Source organism: Dromaius novaehollandiae, chromosome 22 (assembly GCF_036370855.1).
Source record: "Dromaius novaehollandiae isolate bDroNov1 chromosome 22, bDroNov1.hap1, whole genome shotgun sequence".
In the NCBI taxonomy this organism is placed as follows: domain Eukaryota; kingdom Metazoa; phylum Chordata; class Aves; order Casuariiformes; family Dromaiidae; genus Dromaius; species Dromaius novaehollandiae.
This window is the reverse complement of record NC_088119.1, coordinates 10,000,065-10,020,170: the sequence shown is the minus strand read 5'-3', so window position 1 is coordinate 10,020,170 and position 20,106 is coordinate 10,000,065. Positions and strand designations below refer to the sequence as shown.

Genomic DNA, 20,106 nt, shown 5'->3' with positions numbered 1-20,106 from the left:
GCCCGGCCCCACCCCCGGCTCCACCCCCGGCTCCCGCTGGGGCTCGGGCTCGGGCTCGGGCTCGGGCTCCTGCTCGGGCTCCGGCTGGGGCTGCCCGGCGCTGCCGGCCCGCGGCGCCGCCCGCACCATGCGCTGCGGCGGCCTCCTGCTGCTGTGGCTGCTGCGGGGGGCGCTGGGCGCGCCGGGACCCCCGCGCCGAGCAGGTAGGGCGGGCGGCGGGGGGGCCGGGGCCGGCGGGGGGCTCCGGGGGCGCCGCTGCAGCCCCGCACTGCCCCGGGGGGCGGGCGCGCTGCGGGCTCCCCTGCCCCGGACCGCCGGCCGGGTCGCTGCAGGGGCACCGCGGGGGGCGCGGGACCCTCTCGCTGCACCCGGGACCCCCCGGCTGTGCCCGGCCCGGGACCCCCCCCCCTCCATGGCCGGGACCCCCTGGCTGTGCCTGTCCTGGGACCCCCTGGCTGCACCCGGCCTGGGACCCCCCCCCCCCATGCCTGTGACCCCCTGGCTGTGCCTGTCCTGGGACCCCCTAGCTGCACCTGTGACCCCCCCCCCCGGCTGTGCCCCCTCCCGGGACCCCCTCACTGCACCCGCAAACTCCTGGCTGTGCCCGGCCCGGGACCCCCCCCCTCCATGGCCAGGACCCCCTGTCTGTGCCTGTCCTGGGACCCCCTCGCTGCACCCGGGACCCCCTGGCTGTGCCCGGCCCGGGACCCCCCCCTCCATGCCCGGGACCCCCTCACTGCACCTGGGACCCCCTTGCTGCACCCAGGACCCCCTGGCTGAGCCCGGCCCGGGACCCCCCCCTCCATGCCTGGGACCCCCTGGCTGTGCCCAGCCTGACACCCCTCACTGTCCTGGAACCCCCCCCTCACTGTCCCGGGACCCTCTCGCCATGCCCGTGACCCCCTGGCTGTGCTCGTCCTGGGACCCCCCCCCCCATGCCTGGAACCCCCTGGCTGTGCCCCGCCTCACACCGCTCGCTGCACCCGGGACCCCCTGGCTGCACCCGTCTCAGGGCCCCTCACTGTGCCTGGTCCCCCCCTCGCTGTGTCCATCCCGACCCCCCCCCTCACTGTGTCTGTCCTGGCCCCTCGCCGCACGTGGAGCAGCGACGGGCCTCCCCGCAGCCGCGCGGGCTGAGACCTGGCGCTGTCGGTGCAGGGAGGGCGTGTGGAGCCGCAGCCCAGGCGGCCCCGTTGCCTGTCCCGTCGGATGGGGCGCGCCGAGCCCAGGGCGCCCCGCACCATCCCCGCGCTGCCCTGCCTCAGTTTCCCCCTCTGCCTGGGCCGGGCCTGCTCGGGCTGGGGCTGGGGAGGGGGGTCCTGGCTCCCCCCGCGCCTCCGCCAGCCCCAAGGAGGGGACGGTGCCTGGGGACACCGGTGGCCGAGGGCATCTGCCGCCCGCGCCCGGCGTCACCGGTTCAATTCCTCCCGCCCCGGCCGGCCCCGCGGCCGTCCCTTTCCCTGCGGCTCTGCAATCGCACCAGGGCTGAGACCCCCCAAACTCGTGTCACCTGAGCGGAAGCCGTCCGGGGGCAGCTGCTGGGGGGGGGGGAGGCCGGCCGGCGGGAGCCCTCCGAGCGGGGCGCCCCGTCGAGCCCCTGCTCGCGCCCCCAGGACACCCGCCCGGGGAGCCGGCGGCGGGCGGCGGGCAGCGAGGAGCCCGGGAGGCCGCGGACGGGACCCGCGTCAGCCAGGACCTGGGGGGGGGCAGCCTGGCCATCGACACGCTGCCGCCCAACGGGACGCGGATCGTGGTGAGTGGCCGGGTAAAGCTGATCAGCACGGGGAGGGGGGTGAGGAATGACGAGGGTGGTCCCGGATAAGCGATGCTCTCCAGGAGAGCAGCCCGCTCCACCCGGCATCGCCCGCTGCTTCCCCCGGGGATGGAGCAGGGCCGGACGCCGAGAGACGCCTGACGTGGAAGCGTTCAAAACACCAAACCCACCCCAAAACCCCGCCGCGATATTTGCAGGCTCCGGGCAGCCGCAGGAAGGGCGCAGCCGGGCTTGCGGTTCCCCTGGCGGCAAAGGCAGCAATTCCCCGGGGCTCCCGGAGCTGCCGCTCCCGACCCTGCCGCAGCCGGAGCAAGGTGGCGGGTTGGGACCTCCGCGTGAGCCAGCGATGAGCTCAGGGGCTCGGCAGCCGGCTCCTCCGCGAGCCCCCCCGGCGCTGCCCCCAGCGATGGCCCGCGTGGCCCATCCACGCCGCCCCGTGCCTCAGTTTCCCCGGCCGCGGCGGGGGCTCCGCAGGCCGCCCCGGTGCTGGAGCTGGGGACGCGGCCGGGGCCGAGCAGGAGGCAGAGGAGCCTCTGCTGAGGCAGGGGAACTGCACGCTGGCGGCTTTTTTTAACAGCATTTCTGCTTGATTCCTCGTGACTTCTGCAGACCCCGCGCCGGCTCGCTTGGAAGTAACCCCAGGCTGTTCAAAGCTGGGTGATTTAGTTATTTATTTTGTTTTTTGTTTTTTTTTTCTTTTTTCCCCATTTCCAGCTCTGCAATCCGTCGGGCTGCCCCCAGCCTCCAGCTCGATGCAGCCTCGGCAGTCGGGAGCCGCCGCGTGGGTCCCGGGGAGCCGCCGGCAGGGCTCGGGGCAGGGAGGGGGATTCGAGGGGTGCACGATTTGGGGGTGTCCCAGGCGAGGGCATTGCCTGGGGGCACCATGGGCTCACCCATTCCTCCCCAATTTGGGGCTCTGCCCTTGCTCCGAGCTGCGAGGAGTCACCGGCCTCCCCGGGAGGTGGGGGACGGGCCCGGGGGCTGCCGGTGCCCGGGGTTAATCGTTTCCTCCGGGCTTCGGCGGCTCCGTCCGTTTGCTCCCTTCCCGCGGTCACTTTGGCTGCTTTAGCGTCCAGCCCTGGCGCCGACCCAGGCCGTTTTCCTCCCGGGGAGGCCGCAGCCGCCGCGGTGCCGGTGCCAGCTCCGGGTCCGGCCGGCGCGGTGCCCTCCCGGCCTCTAACCCTTCCCTCCGGCGGCAGGAGGACGACCACAGCTACTACGTGTCGCGGACCTACGGGCCGGGCGAAGCTCGCGCCAAGGGGCTCTGGGTGGACGTGGCGGCGGCCGACGGGAGCCCGGCGAAGGTCCACGGGATCCTCTCCAACACGCACCGGCAGGCGTCGGTGAGCCTTCCCGCGGGCCGTCTGCACCGGGGTGTCCCCCGAGCCTCCTCTCCGAGCGGGGGGGTGTCCCGGCGGTGGCCTCCAGGGAGGAGTTTCGCCTCCCCGGAGCCGGGAGCATCCCGGGGACCCGCGTCCCGCAGGGCGGGAGCATCCCGGGGACCCGGCTCCCGCGGGAGGATGCTGAGCTCTGCCAGCGGCTCTGACCCCGTCTCCATCCCCAGCGGGTCCTCCTGTCCTTTGACTTCCCCTTCTACGGCCACCTCCTGCGGCAGGTCACGGTGGCGACGGGAGGTGAGTGGGGGCACGGGGGGGGGCGGCGGGCGGTGGGGCACCGGTGCCGCTTGACCCCCCCTCCGCCCGCCCAGGTTTCATCTTCACGGGGGACGTGGTGCACCGCATGCTCACGGCCACGCAGTACGTCGCGCCGCTCATGGCCAACTTCAACCCCAGCTACTCCCGCAACTCCACCGTCCGCTACCTGGACAACGGTGAGCCCGGAGCGCGCGGAGGCGGGCGGGCGGTCCCCTGCGCAACGGGGCCGAACGCGGCGAGGAGCGGGGCCGGGGCGCGGGAGCGGAGCGGGGCGGTTGGAGCCTGCTCGCGGGGCCGCGGGCGCCGCAGGACGAGCCCCCGAGTGAGCTTCCCCGCCGGGGAGGTCGCGTCGGCCATGGCGCTGCTGAGATGTGGGGCGAGGAGGCAGAGCGGGACTGACACCCCCCCCGGTCTCCCCCCCCGCCAGGGACGGTTTTTGTGGTGCAGTGGGACAAGGTCTATCTGCAGGGGAAGGAGGACATGGGCAGCTTCACCTTCCAGGCCGCTCTGCACAGCGACGGCAGGATCGTGTTTGGTTACAAGGAGGTGAGAGATGTCCGCGCTGGGGAGGGCGCAGCGGGATGCCCCCATGTAACCCCCCAACTGGTGTTACTGGTCCCCGGAGGGGTCCTGGGAGGAGATGAGATGTGGTGGCTGTTGGCGTGTGGACCGCGGGGCCGGGCCCATCGCGCCTCTCTCCCGCTGCAGATCCCCGTGCCGGTGCTGCAGATCAGCGCCGCGCAGCACCCCGTGAAAGCCGGCCTCTCCGACGCCTTCATGGTCCTCAACCCATCTCCCGACGTGCCGGGTGAGCGGCTGCCGCCCCGGGCCGGGGGGTGGTGGCAGCGCGAGGAGCTCTGCCGGGTGCCGGGTGACGGCCACCTCGTGCGCCGGGTGGCCCAGCCGGTCCGCGTGGCCCCGGCCCGAGGACATCGCGTGCTTCGGCGACGTTCTGCACACGAAAGCACATCGTGTTTCAAAGTCGCCGTTCGCAGCCAAGCTACGGCGTCCCCGGTTTCCAGCTGAGGGGGAGGAGGGGAACGGCGGGCAGGGAGGGATGGCTGCAAGTGAGCTGCAGAGGGACGAGTGCCTTGGAGCCGGGGGACGCTGGGTGCCTCGTGCCTTTAGGCTCCTCTAAGCTTTCACGCTGAAAAGCTGCACCGTTACCGCTCCGGAGGAGCGCGGCGTGTTGCACCGGTTTTGGATCGGTGTGTTAGCGAGAAGCCTGTGTGCATCGTGCACGGTCTGAGCACCTGCCACGCGTGAGTCCTGCATCCATGCCGCACGCTGCCCTGCGTCCGTGCCTGCCACGTGCACGCTGTGTGCCTGCCACGTGCACGCTGTGTACATGCCACGTGCACGCTGTGTACATGCCACGTGCATGCCGTGTGCCTGCCGCGTGCCTGCCTCCGTGCCGCAGGGGCCCGGCGAGGCCAGCGGTGCACGCGGAGAGGCGGGGGCTGCCGGCCACGCGTTGCGGCACGTGGGGCTGCTGCGGGCAGGGTCGGGGCCGGCGCGTGCGCCAGCGGGACGCGGCAGCTACGTGCTCGTTTGCACGAGGACGCGGGAGCTGCGGGCGCGGGGCGAGCTCGTGGGAAGAGCTGCTCCAGCCTCTCCCTGCGCTCCCGCAAGGAGAAGCCCGACCGTGCTCCTCCCGCCTCCCCGGGCTGCACCTGGCGCTGCTGCTTTCGCTCGTTATTTATGGAGCTTGCCATCTGGCCCGCATTTATTACCAGTTTACAACAGTTTGGGTGAAAACCTCAGCCAGCCTGGCTGGTGCTTCCTCCCGCTGCCCCCGCGGACCCCCGGCTGCGCCGCCCGCCCGGCCCCTCGCACCAGGGACGCGCGGGCAGGCGAGGACGTGCGAGAGCCGGGGACTAAACCCCGACGAGGGGAAGAAGCGAGGCTTGAAGGCAGCGGGGAGACGGCTGGGAGGGAAGAGCGCTTGGTCTCTTACTGGCAGAGGCAGGGAGAAAAACCGGGAGAACTTGAGTCCAGGACGGACCCCCCAGGTTAAGGGGAGGCTGGAGAGAGGGAGGGCGGTGAGGCCTGGGGGGGAGCCGGGGAAGGAGGCGGCTCTGGGGGGGACGGGAATTGCGGCGCGGGAGCCGGGGAGCCAGGTGGGAGCTGCGGGCGAGCGCTCGGCACGGGGGAGGCTCGCGGGCCCGTGAGTCACTGACGAGCGATGTGTTGTGCGGCTCGCGGTCGTTCGGAGCGACGCAGGGCTGGAGCGCATCCATTTCGGGAGTCTCCGGTCAGGGAGAAGGGGGCAGAGAGAGCTCCAGGCTCCTCCTAGGACCATACGGAAGGGGAGATCTGGGCCTTAGCATCCTTCCTGCCCCACTGCCGTCGCTCCTCCTGCGTCCCCAGCAGTGAGCCCAGCACCTGGGGTCACTTTCCCCTTTCAGCGGGGCACTGGGAGCTGCAGCAGCCCCCCAACCCGCCCCCCACGCGCATGGGGATCCCGTGGGGAGCAGCCGCCCGCGCGTCCCACAGACCCCCTCGCCGTGGGCAAGGGCACACGCGCCCCGGGGTTGCGCCCGGTCTAACGCGAGGCCTCCCCCGTTTCAGAGTCCCGCCGCCGGACCATCTACGAGTACCATCGCGTGGAGCTGGACACCAGCAAGATCAGCAGCATGTCGGCGGTGGAGTTCACCCCGCTGCCCAGTGAGTACTCGCCCAGCCGCTGCCCCAGCCGCCTCTTTGCAGCCCGAATCTGCAGGAAATTGCGTCTTCTCCGATTTGCGCAGCACTCCCCAAACAGTGACAACAGCAGGTTGGGTGCCAGCCCCTCCATGCTGACGCCCCGATGCTGATGCAAACTCGGGAGCGAAGGGCAAAGCGCAGGGACCCCCGGTCCGGGCGCTGAGATGCCTCCTCTTCGCCCCGTAAGCTAACGCGCGTCTTGCTAACTTTGCTGGACACCGGTGCATCTCGGGCCTGCCCACGAGGCGCTTCGTAAGCCCCCACGCTCAGTACTCGGATGTAATTTATAGAGGCTCCTCTAAGACAGATATGTTTAGCGTTCAAGACCAAGGACACATGCGTGCAGGCAAGTCGTCATGCGGTACATAAATACAGAGCAGAGAGTAAATCTGTCACGAGTACACCAAGGTTATGCATTTAAGCGGTCTCCCCAGGGTATTTTATGACAATTCTAGCAGCAGGCAGGATTACTGCAAAGCAGATCATAAATAAACAGTCTGCAGGATATATTTTTTTTTCGTTAAGAGTTGCTTCCCCCCTCCAGCAGCTGGGGTGGTTGAGAGCAGGATCTTCAGAGCAGCCCCAGCGCTAGGCTGAGCTAGACTCAGCTTTCTCTGGGGGGGGGGGGCTGGAAGAGCCACAGGCCCATTTGTGGGGGCGAGACGTGCCAGGCACGCCAAGGCGGGGGCTTGTTAAAACCGCTGCAAAACTGCTGTTTTCCATGGGGCTACCAGAAGCTAGTCCTCTCCAGGGTGGGGAGCCTTGTTACTGCAGGGCTATTTTCAGGAAATAAGTGCAAACCTTTCAGCAACAGAGGTTTAAATTGTTTGTGTGTTTGCTTACCTCCCTCCTCCTGAGAAAAACACTCCACGTAATAAGAAATGGCACAGGTCTTGGATGCTTTTTATTCCCAGCTAAACGAGATGGAAAAACCATTACAGCTGGACTGTGAGTCCACTCCGGCTGGAAAGGTGCGGACTTGTCTTCCAAGTCCATTGCCGAGAGAGAGGTTGGATTAGACTCATCTGTCGACGCTCTGTTCCTGCCCATGCCACCAGCTTTGAGTTTGTGCTCCCTTGGGCCTATCCAGATGCGAGCGTATTGCTGGTACGTGTCTCCTCTCTTTTACAGCTTGTCTCCAGCATCAGAGCTGTGAAATGTGTGTGACCTCGGAGCTGACCTTCAACTGCAGCTGGTGTCATGTCCTGCAGAGGTAGCTTGGATGCGTTTCCTTCCCCCTCTTCTCTTGCTAGTGTTTCTAGCGCTGGGAGAGCAAGCGCACCTTCAGGTTAAGCTTCACTGACACCTGGTATCAGTGCCATCATTTTTTAAGTTCTTTTTTCTGCTGGGGGGATGCTAGTGCCGTCCCATAGCCCGTGGGTAGGCGATGGTCTGATCTCAGGTTACAAGCAAGGAGAGATTTTTGAGACTGGATATCTTAGTCCTAACGTTTTGATGCGGAAGCTAGAGCAAGTTGAGACTAGAAGCAAGACTCACATTTTTGTGAGTGAGTGAGATTAGACGTGGTGGAAACGTCCTCGTTTGGGCTGTGATTGCAGACAAGAGGAGTGAAGGGCAAGGAGGTTGGGATGTGCTGTTCAGTCTGAAGGAGAGCAGGTAGTTCACAGAGCCTGAACTGCTCCTCAATCCCTCGGCCGTGCGGGACAGGCCCTTTCCGTTAGGGACAAGACACAGTAAAGGCCGGGGGGGGGATTGCTGAGCTGTTGGGGGTAAACGGAGAATTTGGGGAGGCCCAGAGTGGAAGTCTGGTCTCTCTCCTCCTTCAGCTCGAGAGTGACAAGGAGCATGTGAGAGTTTAATGAGTTTTTTTTTTTTTTTTTTCTGAAATATTTATTTGGAGCTAGTGGCAGGGGAGAGGACCCAATAACACAGATCCTCACAGGCAGCGCAGCAGCATCGCTGCTCTGGAAACGCCCAGCTCCCCGTGACCCCCTTCCCCGGCAGCCCCCGCAAAGGGACCGTGCCTCCCTGGCTCACCAGGGCACAGCTCGCGGGGCACCTACATTCCTCCTTTCTGCATCACTTCTCTGTCACTGCTCAAGACTTAGGCTCTTGTCTTACATGCAACAATTTCAGCAAGGCCTCAGCAAGCATGTCCATGGCAGCTGGAGCAGAGAGAGATCCTGAGACATCAGCAAAGCTACCATATAAATCAGCATTGATTCATTGCCTCTCAGTGGGCTGGGGTTGGAGTATAACCAGAGCCAGGGGAGCATCATTTTTCAGTGACAGTTGCTCAGCTGGTGGCTTCAGATGAGAGAATATTATGTTCTCGCAGCTGAGAGAGATGTGTGAAGCCAGATGTGGCTTTGGTAGCAAAACCAAGCCCAGGATACAGTGTATCGGTCTGGATCTTGTTTGGTCTGAAACCCAGGTGTTCAAGAGCGTCCTGATTCTGCTTATTTCAAATTCATAGCATAGGCAAGCCCAGTCTTCCAGATTTGAAGTCACAGCTGTTTATATTTGCACTTATCACTTATACTATGGTTCCTTCTGGATGGTTTGGCTGAAATACATGCTTCCCGCAGCCATAACTGCATATAGGCAGCTCGCTCCTGAAGAATGTGGACTACAAATACAAATGGCAAGCATTTTACACACTGGGGAAACTGCAGGCTAGAGTTATCAGGAGCAGCTGAGCAAGTCTACCACTATCTTGCTGGCTTTCAACTAGGCTGGTTTTGCAAAGCCAACGAGATTTTTCCAAGGATGCTGGTAGGGTGGCTTCCAGGGTTTGATCTCATATCCTGAGTCCAGCTCAGTGATTTAACCCCAGAGTTTCCTTTTAGCTTGCTTTTAGCAGTATAGTTTGCATTGTTGCTTCTGCTGAGCCCCTGCTTGTTACAGGACCTCTACTTCAACACAAAAGAGCTCAGTGACTCAGCAGGACCTGAAGTTCTTGTGGCTTCACCTCTTTTATTGGCTGGTAGTTGGGTAAATTGCTGCTTGTATGAGCTGAACCCCTGATTCATCTTTTGGTAGTCCCCAGAGGCTCTGCAAAGGTCAGAGTTTTGTTTCATTCCCTCTATTTTTGCAGAGAATTCTCTAGTTGGTGTTTTCTTGATGCCGTTTGTAATTTCTTTAATGTTGCTTTTCCTGTGCAGATGTTGCTGGAAAAAAAACTCACAGAGATCGTGGCCTTGCTCTGGCATAGAGTCCAGAGAATGGAAATTCAAACTTGGTCTATATATTTTTCCTATTTCTCTGTGTCTCTGTTTCCCTTGGAGAAGCAGTGTTGACCCTTTTCCTCCTCTGTAAAGAGGAACATTTGGGTCCTTCCAGCACAGCTGTATTGGAAACTCCATGTCTTTGGAGACCAGCTTGTGTGTAATCTTTCCAGCCCTCTGTTATTTGTTTGTCTAAGTGTCTATACATAGTGCCCATTGGAGCAGTATGTAGGATTCACAGGCAGCTTAGAAATCATTGTTAGCAATGACCCCCACGTAGAGTGGTCAAATGAGCGGTGTTGTTCACTCCCCGATTGCTTTGCTTGCTGTGTCTAGCAGGAATTTATCTGCCACAGATTAATGTCATTTGTCTCTGCAGATGTTCCAGTGGGTTTGACCGGTACCGTGAGGAGTGGCTGTCTTACGGCTGTGGCCAGAAGGTAAGATGGAGTGAAGGTTCCCTTAGGCTGACAGGATAACAACGTGATGTGGCTTTTGCTCACCAGTAATGGTATTTATGATGTATTCTTATGAAGCAACTTTTACAATGAGACATTTAGCTACAAGTGAAAAATATAATCAAAAGAGTTTTAGTTTCCAGTTTGTTTTGGCTGCTTGAAGGACGGTAAGTCATTTTGGATGTCCTGTACAGAGGCTGCTAAGAATGATGCTGAACTAAAGAAAAGATGGTGGCTGTATCCCAAGTCAAAAAAAAATCACTCAGCTCCACTTGGCCTGAGCTGCTCTGGAACAGATTGAGTTTAGGGAGGGAGTAAAGGGAGATATTCCTTTAGATAACCCTTTCCCACTACAGCAGAACCACAGATACGCTTAGTAGAGGATATCTCCCCCCTGCTGTATTGGAACAGACAGAAGAAGATGGTCCCTCTAATCTGGTGTTACATGTCCTTGCCCTGCTGGTCTTGCTTCTCTGCTGGTGGATGTTCAGTAAAGGTGCAGAGACCTCTGTAAGTTAACTAATGGTGCAATCTGCGTCCATTGGGATATTTTTTTCCTCCCCTCACCTTCTGAACCATGACTATTATTCATGCTGAAGTATGAAGAAATTAGCCCTTGTGATTTTTTGTCCTTGTTAGTGCAACTGTCTCTGTATTGGATGAACTAGTTTCTTTGTCTCAGAAAGATCAGCTTTAATGGAACATCTGTTTCTGCTTTGTTTTTTGTGTTTTTTTCCCCCCACTGAAGACTCAGCTTTGTTCCATGTTTACCAAGAGGGCTGAGGGAGGGAAAAGGAAGTCACGGGACCTACACCAAGGTCATGCAAGAAAGTCAGAATGTAGAACCTTGCCAGATCACGGCCATTTGCCCTAACTCAGTGGTTCCCAAAGTCTTCCACCCATTTTTCCACTGCTAGATGACCCCTGCCACTTCTCCTAGCACATCTGGACCATGTTCCTTGCTTCCCCCTTCCCCTGTTGGAACCCCAAGGGCTCAGCAGCCCGAGGCTTGGGAATCGCGGGTCTAACTTTTCGCTCTCTAGCACTCTTGATTGAGGATTGCTAGGAACAATGGCCATTTTTCATTTTTCTTTTCAGTCAGATGAGAAGACATGCGAGGATTTAGCAGAAGATGACCACTACTCGGCACCGCCTGACAGCTCTTTCTCACCGTTTGATGAGGATGTCACCACCTCCACTTCCTCACTTTTCATCGACAGCCTCACTACAGAAGGTACTGGCAGATGGGGTGAACAGCTGTGGCAGGGACACCCCCTCCTCAACACTTACCCCTGGAGAGGTCTTTCACTCTGATGCCTAATGAAGCCAATTAATATCCAAGTAAACACAGTAACATTCCTGGCTACCCAGTCATTGAAGCACAAGGGCAGGGTGGACACAGAAGACGGTGGAAAGGGGAAGGAATGCTGGAGTAAGAGGTGCGACTCGGAGTGATATGGCAAGTGGGGCAGGTCAAACCCTCAGGTGGGAAGAGTTTTACAGTTGCACTGCAGCCTTTTTATGCATTTATGAAGGCCTAAGGAGATAACAGACCAAAAACAGGTATTCTCCAGCAGATAGACTCCCTAATGCAGTAAGAGAAGTTAATACTGTAACTAGGGGCTCATGTTTTTAACATCCTTGCTGGTGACTCAGGGCTGCCAGTACTGTCCGACTGGCAGTAATACAGCACGGACATGTGATCGTCCTCTGCTTGCGAATGGTGTTCGTTCCAGCATAAGCAAGCTCCAAATAAAGACCGGGTCTCCCTTGAGACACCCATGTTCTAAAGCTTGATAATCTTATTAACACAGGGCTGTCTCCTTAGGTCCTAGCGGCAGGTATCACTTCAATTTTGCTGCTTAATAGTCCCTAACGCAAACTGCTAATTAGAATAAATAGCAAGGAACATTAGTAATTGTCCTTCAGCAATGGGAAGGAGTTGGGCTGGGGGGAGGAATGGAGTGCCTGGCTGACAGAGTTGACTTTGAAAGGAGCAATTAAAGGAAGGGGGAGTATAACACCACCACTGAGATTATTTTTCCAACTCATCGACAATTCTTGGAAGAAGAACAAGAGGCTTTTTGTGACATATTCAAGCATGAAGTTAATTTGTAATCTTGGAAGGAAACAAAACAGCCAGCTGCATCAGGCAATGAACTTTATCTGGAGAAGCACAGCTCAGGAACAAGCAAAGCAAAGGACTGGACCCAGCCCTCTGCATCCTCCCAGACCAGAGCAGCTCACTGGTGCTGCTCGATGGAGATGTTTGGGAATGTGTCTGACTAGCTGGTCGTGTGTCAGCACTACAGCTCGGAAAAGTCTTAGCCAAGCAGTAAAAATTCTGGATCAGGATTTCATCTGGATTCTTAAGGGCTCTGTTGTGGTGAACATCAAGACAGAATGAAGTCTTGTACAATAAATCCTAGTACTTTCAGAATGAGATGAAGAATGGCATTGGGCTTTGCTCCCCCCCCCATGGAAGGCATCTGTGGCTTCCCTTTGATTTATTTGGGATATATGAGCAGTGTATTTCAGCAAATGCCACAGTCTGAACATAGACAGCCACAAGGTTGGGGGCCCATCCGACATTCATTTATTATTCTGCATTGCACAGTGAGCATATTTAACAACTGGTTTCTACAGACATTTGTGCTCCAGGTGCCACTTTTGCGAAGGAAGCCAGAAACTGCTTTCACTATTGCTTTGTTTTCTGGGTGCCCTTCTCTTCCACCAAACTGAGAGGTGAAATTGTCACTGACCATGTAAGTGCTGTGTGAAGAGTCATGTTCTCCCAGAGGCCTCCTGTTATGCAGGAATGAAAGAGGGTGGGAAGAATGGAGACCATCATAGAAGTCTCCTAATTTTTTTTTGCCTGTTTTCTTCTTTCAGATGATACAAAGCTCAATCAGTATGCAGGAGGCGATGGTAAGTCCTTAATCCTCTCTTTGCCTGCTCACGTTCTTCCTAAGTGAGAACATGTTACACTGAAATGAAATGTACTGGGTAGTTGTGATCAGTCAGCAGAGTAGACAGGAGAAACTGAGATTGAAAGGATGTAATCAAGATAAGAATCCTTTTGTCCTTACCCTGATTAATACCATTTCAGGTTGTGAAAAGTGAGACCAATCTGTTTTAGCTTGATGCCGTTTTTCTACTTTTGCCACTTTCTCAGATTTGACAGGTGAACTAAGATGATGCGTTTTGCCTTTCCTATATAATTCTCTTTGCAGTTTTTGCATAGTTGCAGAGTCCTGTTGCTTTTGAATTTCCCCAGCTGTGCCAAAGAGCATCGTAAAAGCCAAATATAAAGTGTCCTTTCCATTAGCCCAGCTCTGTCTTTTCCATCTCTGTTCCAGCAAATCCCTTCTCAATCCAAGTGTGTTAATCAGCCCCAAGGACAGAGAACTGAACTGTTACCATAATGTTCTTCCTAATTTCAGAAAGGGGGGGGGGGGGGGATCTGAGCACTTCCTCCTCTGATGTCAGGTTCCCAAGAACTGCAGTCATATGCAAACCACAAGCCCATCCCTCTTAACTGAGAGCAGCTCACAGAAGTAAAACTGGCTAAACTGGTATACGATCAGTTCCTTTGCAGGCATGGGGCCTTTGAAATCAGTGACCTTCCCAGTCTTAGCCAAATTACTCCCCAAATGGTTGGTAATGTCACTGTTAATATATGCTATATACGCCCTCTGTAGCTCTGTGTGATTGAATATTCATAGCCAAGGAATGAAGGCAAGCTGGAGGACTGTGGGTAAGACATGCTAAGGACACACTCGGCATATGGCTAATGGCTTTCTATCAGAGTGAGCATCCAATATATAAAGAATATAGATGTGGGGAGGGGATGGGGGGGTGGTTACTGGATAGTAGTTGTTTAATCTTCTTTCAAACCAGCTATTGACACCATCTGATGCTGGAGCTCAAACAAGAAATTCAGGGTGAGAACTTGCTTCACATGAATTATTTTTAGGCAGAAAAAAAGAAAGACAGTGACTTGAATTGACAACCTCTGTTTGGGGATGGGGAGGGGAAAGTGCAGAATACTTGCAGAGCATGAGGATTATTGTGAAAGATTTCTTTATGTGCTCCAGGTAAGTCATGCACATATGATATTCAAAGCTTGGTCTAGCAGATCTTTCAGTTTTGGACTGTTACCATGTGAGCTAACAGAAAGCTCACTGGCAGGTCTAGCTCACTTACCCTCCTTTTGAGCCAGCCAATAGTGGGTTAAGTTGCTCAGTCTTTCATGCAATGCTCTAAAGAAAAAAAGCTTTGCTTCTCCTTTCTGTTCTTTGTTTTACTGAGATCTCAGTGATTCCAGCCTTAACAGAAGTCTCTTTTTGCAGGTGTGGGAAGCAGCTTTCCTTCAAAGAAGGCAGGATCCCCGATTCACACAGGTACTATCGTGGGGATCGTTCTGGCTGTGTTGCTCATTGCCGCTATTATCCTTGCTGGAATTTACATCAACAGCCATCCCACCTCAAACGCTGCCTTGTTCTTCATTGAGGTGAGTGGAGAACCTTATCACAGGCCAGTTTTCTCTTCCTCTGCTACCATCAACACAAAGCCATCATCACCAGAAATGAGTGAGATAGCCTCCTACCCTATGCCCAACCTTTTTCTTTCTGATTAATATTAACATGCCCTCTGCAGAGCCTTGGTAATTACTCCTAGGTATTCAGCTAGTGGAGTGCCTTGTCTCAGCACACACATTGGCTTGTGTGGCTGGAGTATGCTGAGCAATGAATACGTTGAGTCATGCACTTAGAGGGGCTGAGCCATGAATAAGGAAGAACCAGATCCACCTCCAGGTGGATTTGCCTTCAGGGAATCCTCACCTTCCAGAGGAGAGCAGGGAGGCTGGGCGTTAGCAACCACCCAGGAACCAACCGTGCGTTTAAAGTTATATTTTTTTTGAAGTCTGAATCCTCTCAGCAAGTTTGATGCAGATGTATTTCAATTAAGCCAGCCACCTTGCTTTGCCTTGGCCTCTGGGGAAACAAAGAAAAGAGAAGGGAACATTGACAGGTTTCAGATCTAAGTTTCTTCTCGTGGTCCTACAGTCACAGCTCATCTCCAACTTGCAGTTGTTGATGATGTTTTAAACCTAATCTCTCTTCCTCCTACACCCACGTTTTATTTTGTACTCCTTCATATGCTCCCTTTCACATATTGCCTTTTCCCCCATACAGTGGTAGACTCTTCCACCTGCTTGCATGAGCAAGCGTACACACAGCCTGGCTGGGGGACTCAGTTGGAGCTATGACATAATTGAAATTGCTGCCTTTTGAATTGCCCAGCTGGATTTTGTTGACTAAAATTGTCAGACTTAACTGATAGATGTTATGCCATCAGCTAATTTGTAAGTGGTGGTGTGAATGCTCTAAATGCAAGATTTTAATTCTCAGAAAGATAGGGGGTCTGACAATCTCCATCTGCTGTTAAAAGCCAAAAGACTGCTTGATACAGCCTCCCGAGGCAGTCAGAAGTGGGCTGAATCCTGGCATAGGAACTGCTGTGGAGGGAGTGAGCAACATGTAGCCCTCAGCCTTTCCTCGTCATTCTCTGGCTTTTTCCTACAGCACTTGTCTTCTCTCCATCTGGCTATTTCAAGAGCCAGGCTTCAGAGAATTGATCTATCTGGCCCCTATCAGTTTAGTACCTGAACAATTCACAATATTTAATGCATCTATCTTCACAGCACCCAACTGAGAAAGTCCCTATTTTGCTGATAGAGACACAGAGAGACGATTTGTATGTGGTCGCACAGGAAGCCTGTGGCAGTCCTTGGCTATTAAGCCAGGCACAGGCCATCCTTGTTCTGAGACTGATGTGAGATTTCACTTACAGTTTCCATTTCCTCTCTGCTCCTTCTTTTAACCTTATTAGTGGGTCAGTTCAGTGAGATTGATGCATTGTAATGCTCTTTATTAATAAAATCACTTCATGCTTAAAAAGTTGAGCTGTCACAAAGACAGCCCTGTTCTTGTTTCAAGACTGAGTTTCAAATTTCCCAGCTGGCACGGAGTGAAAGGCTCTGTCACAGCTTCTGATGGATCTTTGTTTCTGTCCACAGCGAAGGCCACATCACTGGCCTGCCATGAAATTCCGAAATCATACCAACCATGCAACGTACTCTGAGGTGGAGCCAGCCAGCCATGAGAAGGAGGGCTTTGTCGAAGCAGAACAGTGCTGAGCACTTCCTCCCCTGTGTCTTTAATGTCCCATGTCCCGAGCGTTGGAATCTCCTGTTATTCTATTGCAAAGTCTTTCCCCTGTTGGAAAAGAAACGGCAACTAGAGGAAAAAGACCCACTGGAGCATTGAAAAGAATGAGACATGGCAACGCGAGGATGCGACTTGCCTGGATTCCTCACGGGACAGCAGAGCCTGAAGCAAAGGCAGTGAGTTGCGACACCAGATTCTGCCTGCAGTCTAGCACCAAAGCCCTGGATGTGTCAGGAGAAAACAGTGCGGTCACAGTTTTGGTGTGGTTTTGGTGCGGTTTTGGTGTGTGTAGGGGGAGGAGCTGTTTGTTTTTTCTTCTCCTCTGTGTTGACCTCTTCCATCCTTCTCCAAGGGTCTTAACATGGGCAGCTCACAGGAGGGCCAAATCTAGGTACAGGCAAAGCACATAGTTGCCTAAGGCAGCAGGCTCCTTGGGACAGCAAAACAGACCCTGTTTGCTGCACACGCTGCTTATGCCTGCTCTCAGGACTAAGTCGGGCTGGTTGCCTCTGCCTCTCTCCACGGAGAGGCCGGGTAGTTGGGGGGCAGATGCTGTTGGTGGCCACAGGAGCAGTAAGGCGGGTTCTCCAGGGCTCATCTCACCTGTCCCATCCTCCTGCTCCCCGATTCTGTTCTTCGTCTGCTCTCCCCTTTGCCTTCTTTTGGGGCAGGCAACACTTAGTTTTCTCTTCATGGCTGAGAAGACTTGTGCCCTTGTCTTTTCATCCCGCAGTTGTTCTTCCCACACCATGTCTTCAAATCCTCATGCTCCTCTCCTTTCAAGCAAACAGCTTCTACCCCCTACTCAGGAAGAAAGAAAAACCTGATCTATTTTAAGGACAAAGCCCTGCAGAAGATTCGCCTTCAGGTTGTCTGTTAACAAATGGCTTTGATGCACTTTCTGGCATCTAATTAGTTTGCTAAATTACTGACTATGACCCTTACTCTAAAGGAGTCAGAGGGTGAAAAAAATCTTAGATTCCTTCAAACCACATATCTTTTGCACTGCCACTAATCCAGCGGGAACAGAATAAGTTTTAATGAAAGAGGATGGGGATAGAGCACTATCAAAAGCAGTGTTCTCCCAAGGGCTAAATCCTGAAGTAAATTCAAGTTCACTTTTCATGGGAATTTCACATAAATAAAGAATGAAGGCATACATGCCATGGTACAATTAAAAATGTAAAATAATCACTTTGTTAACATCATAGTGTTCAAAGCTCACTAAAGTCAGTGGAAGTTTATTGGTTTTGATTACATCTGTGTTAGACCCCGATCTGGATTTTTATTGATACCATGATTCCAGAATCTGACCCTCATTAAGGACTTCAATGCTAGACCTCTCAGGGTTTTCTGTTCCTTCTCTGCAATCAGAATTAAAGACTAATCTTCAGAAATACTCTATCCTACTTCCACAGATGCTGGCTGGTGCAGGATTGGGTGCTAAACTGAGGAAAGCTTGTATAAAAAAAAGACAATGTCCGAAGTCCAGTGTAAGGTAAAGTTTTCTTTTCCCCACCAAAAAATGGTGTGGGTTGTATGGATTTTTTGTTCCTTTTCTTTTTTTTTCCTTCTTGATCCTCAGTTATTTATTCTGATATCATGTTTGGTACATATTTTATCCACTGGCTGGTTCAGCTGTCACTGAGGGTGATTACTGCCAAAGGCAGGGTCTGTCTAATTAATGTTTTCCTTCTCATCTGCTGAATTTATATAGCCTTTGAAGATAAATATGGATGCTCTGTGGCATTTAGACCCCAGATTATACTTCTTCATACATAGTCACTAGGGAGACTTTTGCTGCATCTTATTATGGCCTTAAGATGCCAAAACACTCAGAGTAAGTCAGATTGAGTTGTGCCAAGTTGTTGTGGCCCACACAGTCTCTCTTTAGAGATACTTTGAAGATAAATTTTATTCCTAAGTAAAGCTTTCAGCTGAAAGATTGTTTTCTCCCTGTTTCCCGCAAGTAGAATGAATTCAAAAGCATAGTCATAGTTTTTGCTTCAGATGTAATCTGCTTTGAAAGGGTTATAAACTGGTAGGGAAATTTCTCTGGATTTAAATGTTTTCAAATAATGGCCTCATTTTTACTATTCTTCTTAACATTAATACCCTGATTTTTTGGGTATTCTTCTTCCCCTCCTACACCCAGAAATATCAGGCAACATCCAACAATTGTGAAATGCTGCAAATTTAAAAGAAAACAGACTTCACCTAGTATGTAATTGAGCTGTATAAATCACTGCTGCATTACTGCAGCCAGAATCTTAGACGAATTCAAAAAAAAAGGACTAGACATTTAGGCAGGGAATAATGGCATCCCAATGCCATAGCACAGAAACAATTGAAGTATATAAAGCACCTGTACTTCAGGGCAGAGGCCAAGGTCTGAGTGCCTGGAGTTGGAAAGACCTTCATTAAAAAAAATTTTTTTAAAGGACAGGCTATTCTGTAGGTGTCTATTAGATGTTTTGTCCACCTTCTACTGAAGGATATGGTATGGGGATATCATCAGGTGGAGTACAACATTAACAGCTCCTATTCATAATCTCTAACAATTTGTGGTAAAGTAGATTAAGAAGTTACTGCCCATAGTGAGTGAGTGAGTGAGTGAGTGAGTGAGTGAGTGTGTGTGTGTGTGTGTGTGTGTGTGTGTGTGTGTGTGTGTGTGTGTCTGTGCACGCGTCCTGAGCTGAAGATTTTCATCTCATAGTCCAGCCAGCATAACCACTGAGTGTTCTGCTCAGGAGCTCCCTCTGCCTAGTCTGGAGAAGCAAGGCACTTCTACGCTGTGTCTCAAGAAGGAGAAAAAAAAATAAAATCTGTCCTACCTTTCAGCATGAGGTCTAGCTCTGGGCACTTGAAGTTCACATCTGGGGAGCTAGCGAGTCACCTGAATTTTCTTTGCACGTGACTTTGTCGTGGAAGAGGGGTCTATTAAATTCCAGAGCACCCAACCGTAATGTTGCTGAGGCCTAGAAAAAAGAGAAAAATATCTTTACCACCAACAATTACTGCTCTAATATTGAAGCAAACAGGCGAGATGAGTCTGGGCTGAGGTATAATGCTGGCTGCACCAATTCAAATGCATCAGGACCAATACTCCTGTCCCATCTGCATAACTCTGTTGACTTCAAGATGCTGGTTAATCTTGCTAGTCTTGAGTGCCAAAGCACAAACACAACTCTGACCTAAAAGGGTTTTGATTATGCTTTTAATCATGTGGCTCCTGTAGCCATATCCTGACGTTTTACTCTAGATTCAGATGAACTGATCATCTGGGCTTCCTTCAAAACAAACTGCATAGTGTACATGTGTATACTGACCTGCATATTTTATAGCTATAAAATGGGCTGGGGCTGTTAGCTGTGCTCAGTCCATTGCTCAGCTGGTTAAAAGGGGGTACAAAGTGCAAACAACTGCTAACACTCCTCATTTGTCTTTGCAAGCACAGTGCCCTTGCAGTTTGTGGCAACTGCTGAGCATGTTGTTTGGGTGCAAAGGAACTGCCTGTCATCAGGCAGAAAATGACATTGTGGATCTGTTAGTTGGCCATTTGTCTGTGTTCAGCAGTTGTGAATACATAACACAGGGTTTATCAGAGACAAACAAGGGCTTGGTTCTGCTCCTACTAAAGTTGGTGGTTAACCCCTCGCTTTTCTGACATCAGTGGGAGCAGGACCTGGCTCAGAAATACTTTCTCTTAATAACTAAAGGCCTACTTTCCACATACTTGAATTTACAGCACAGTTGGACTATTTGGGGGGGACTAAAGGCACTTTAACTGTCTTTTAATGCAAAGTATTTACTATGGATTATCTGCATGGAACGCAGTGTTAATATTAAAAAAAATCTGCCTTTTTGGACTGCTTTGTTTTCAAAATAAAACATGCAAAGGATTATTAGTCGTGTTATGCAAACTTCTAAGCATGGTGGGAATTATTTTCACCTTGTATGTTTTTAATGACACTATAAAAATACAAGCCATTTAAGGATCTTTTTTTTAAAAGATCCCTTGTGTCCCTTTTCTGTCTCAGTAATAAGACATCATAACAGGAGGGGTTCCCAGGATAGATCTAGGATAAAAAC

At 53.6% G+C, this 20,106-nt stretch overlaps 1 protein-coding gene across 1 annotated transcript; it reads left to right on the top strand.

Annotated features, from left to right (window-relative positions):
• The first annotated feature begins 45 nt into the window (after positions 1-45).
• On the top strand, positions 46-19,919 carry PLXDC1 (plexin domain containing 1). Its single transcript, XM_064524693.1, has 14 exons — positions 46-203; positions 1,614-1,753; positions 2,974-3,117; positions 3,339-3,408; positions 3,483-3,605; positions 3,857-3,975; positions 4,138-4,237; positions 6,001-6,096; positions 7,267-7,348; positions 9,703-9,763; positions 10,880-11,015; positions 12,674-12,709; positions 14,134-14,294; positions 15,864-19,919. The coding sequence occupies exons 1-14, from the start codon at positions 128-130 to the stop codon at positions 15,981-15,983; spliced, it is 1,464 nt and encodes a 487-aa protein (XP_064380763.1). The 5' UTR covers positions 46-127; the 3' UTR covers positions 15,984-19,919.
• Positions 19,920-20,106: the final 187 nt, after the last annotated feature.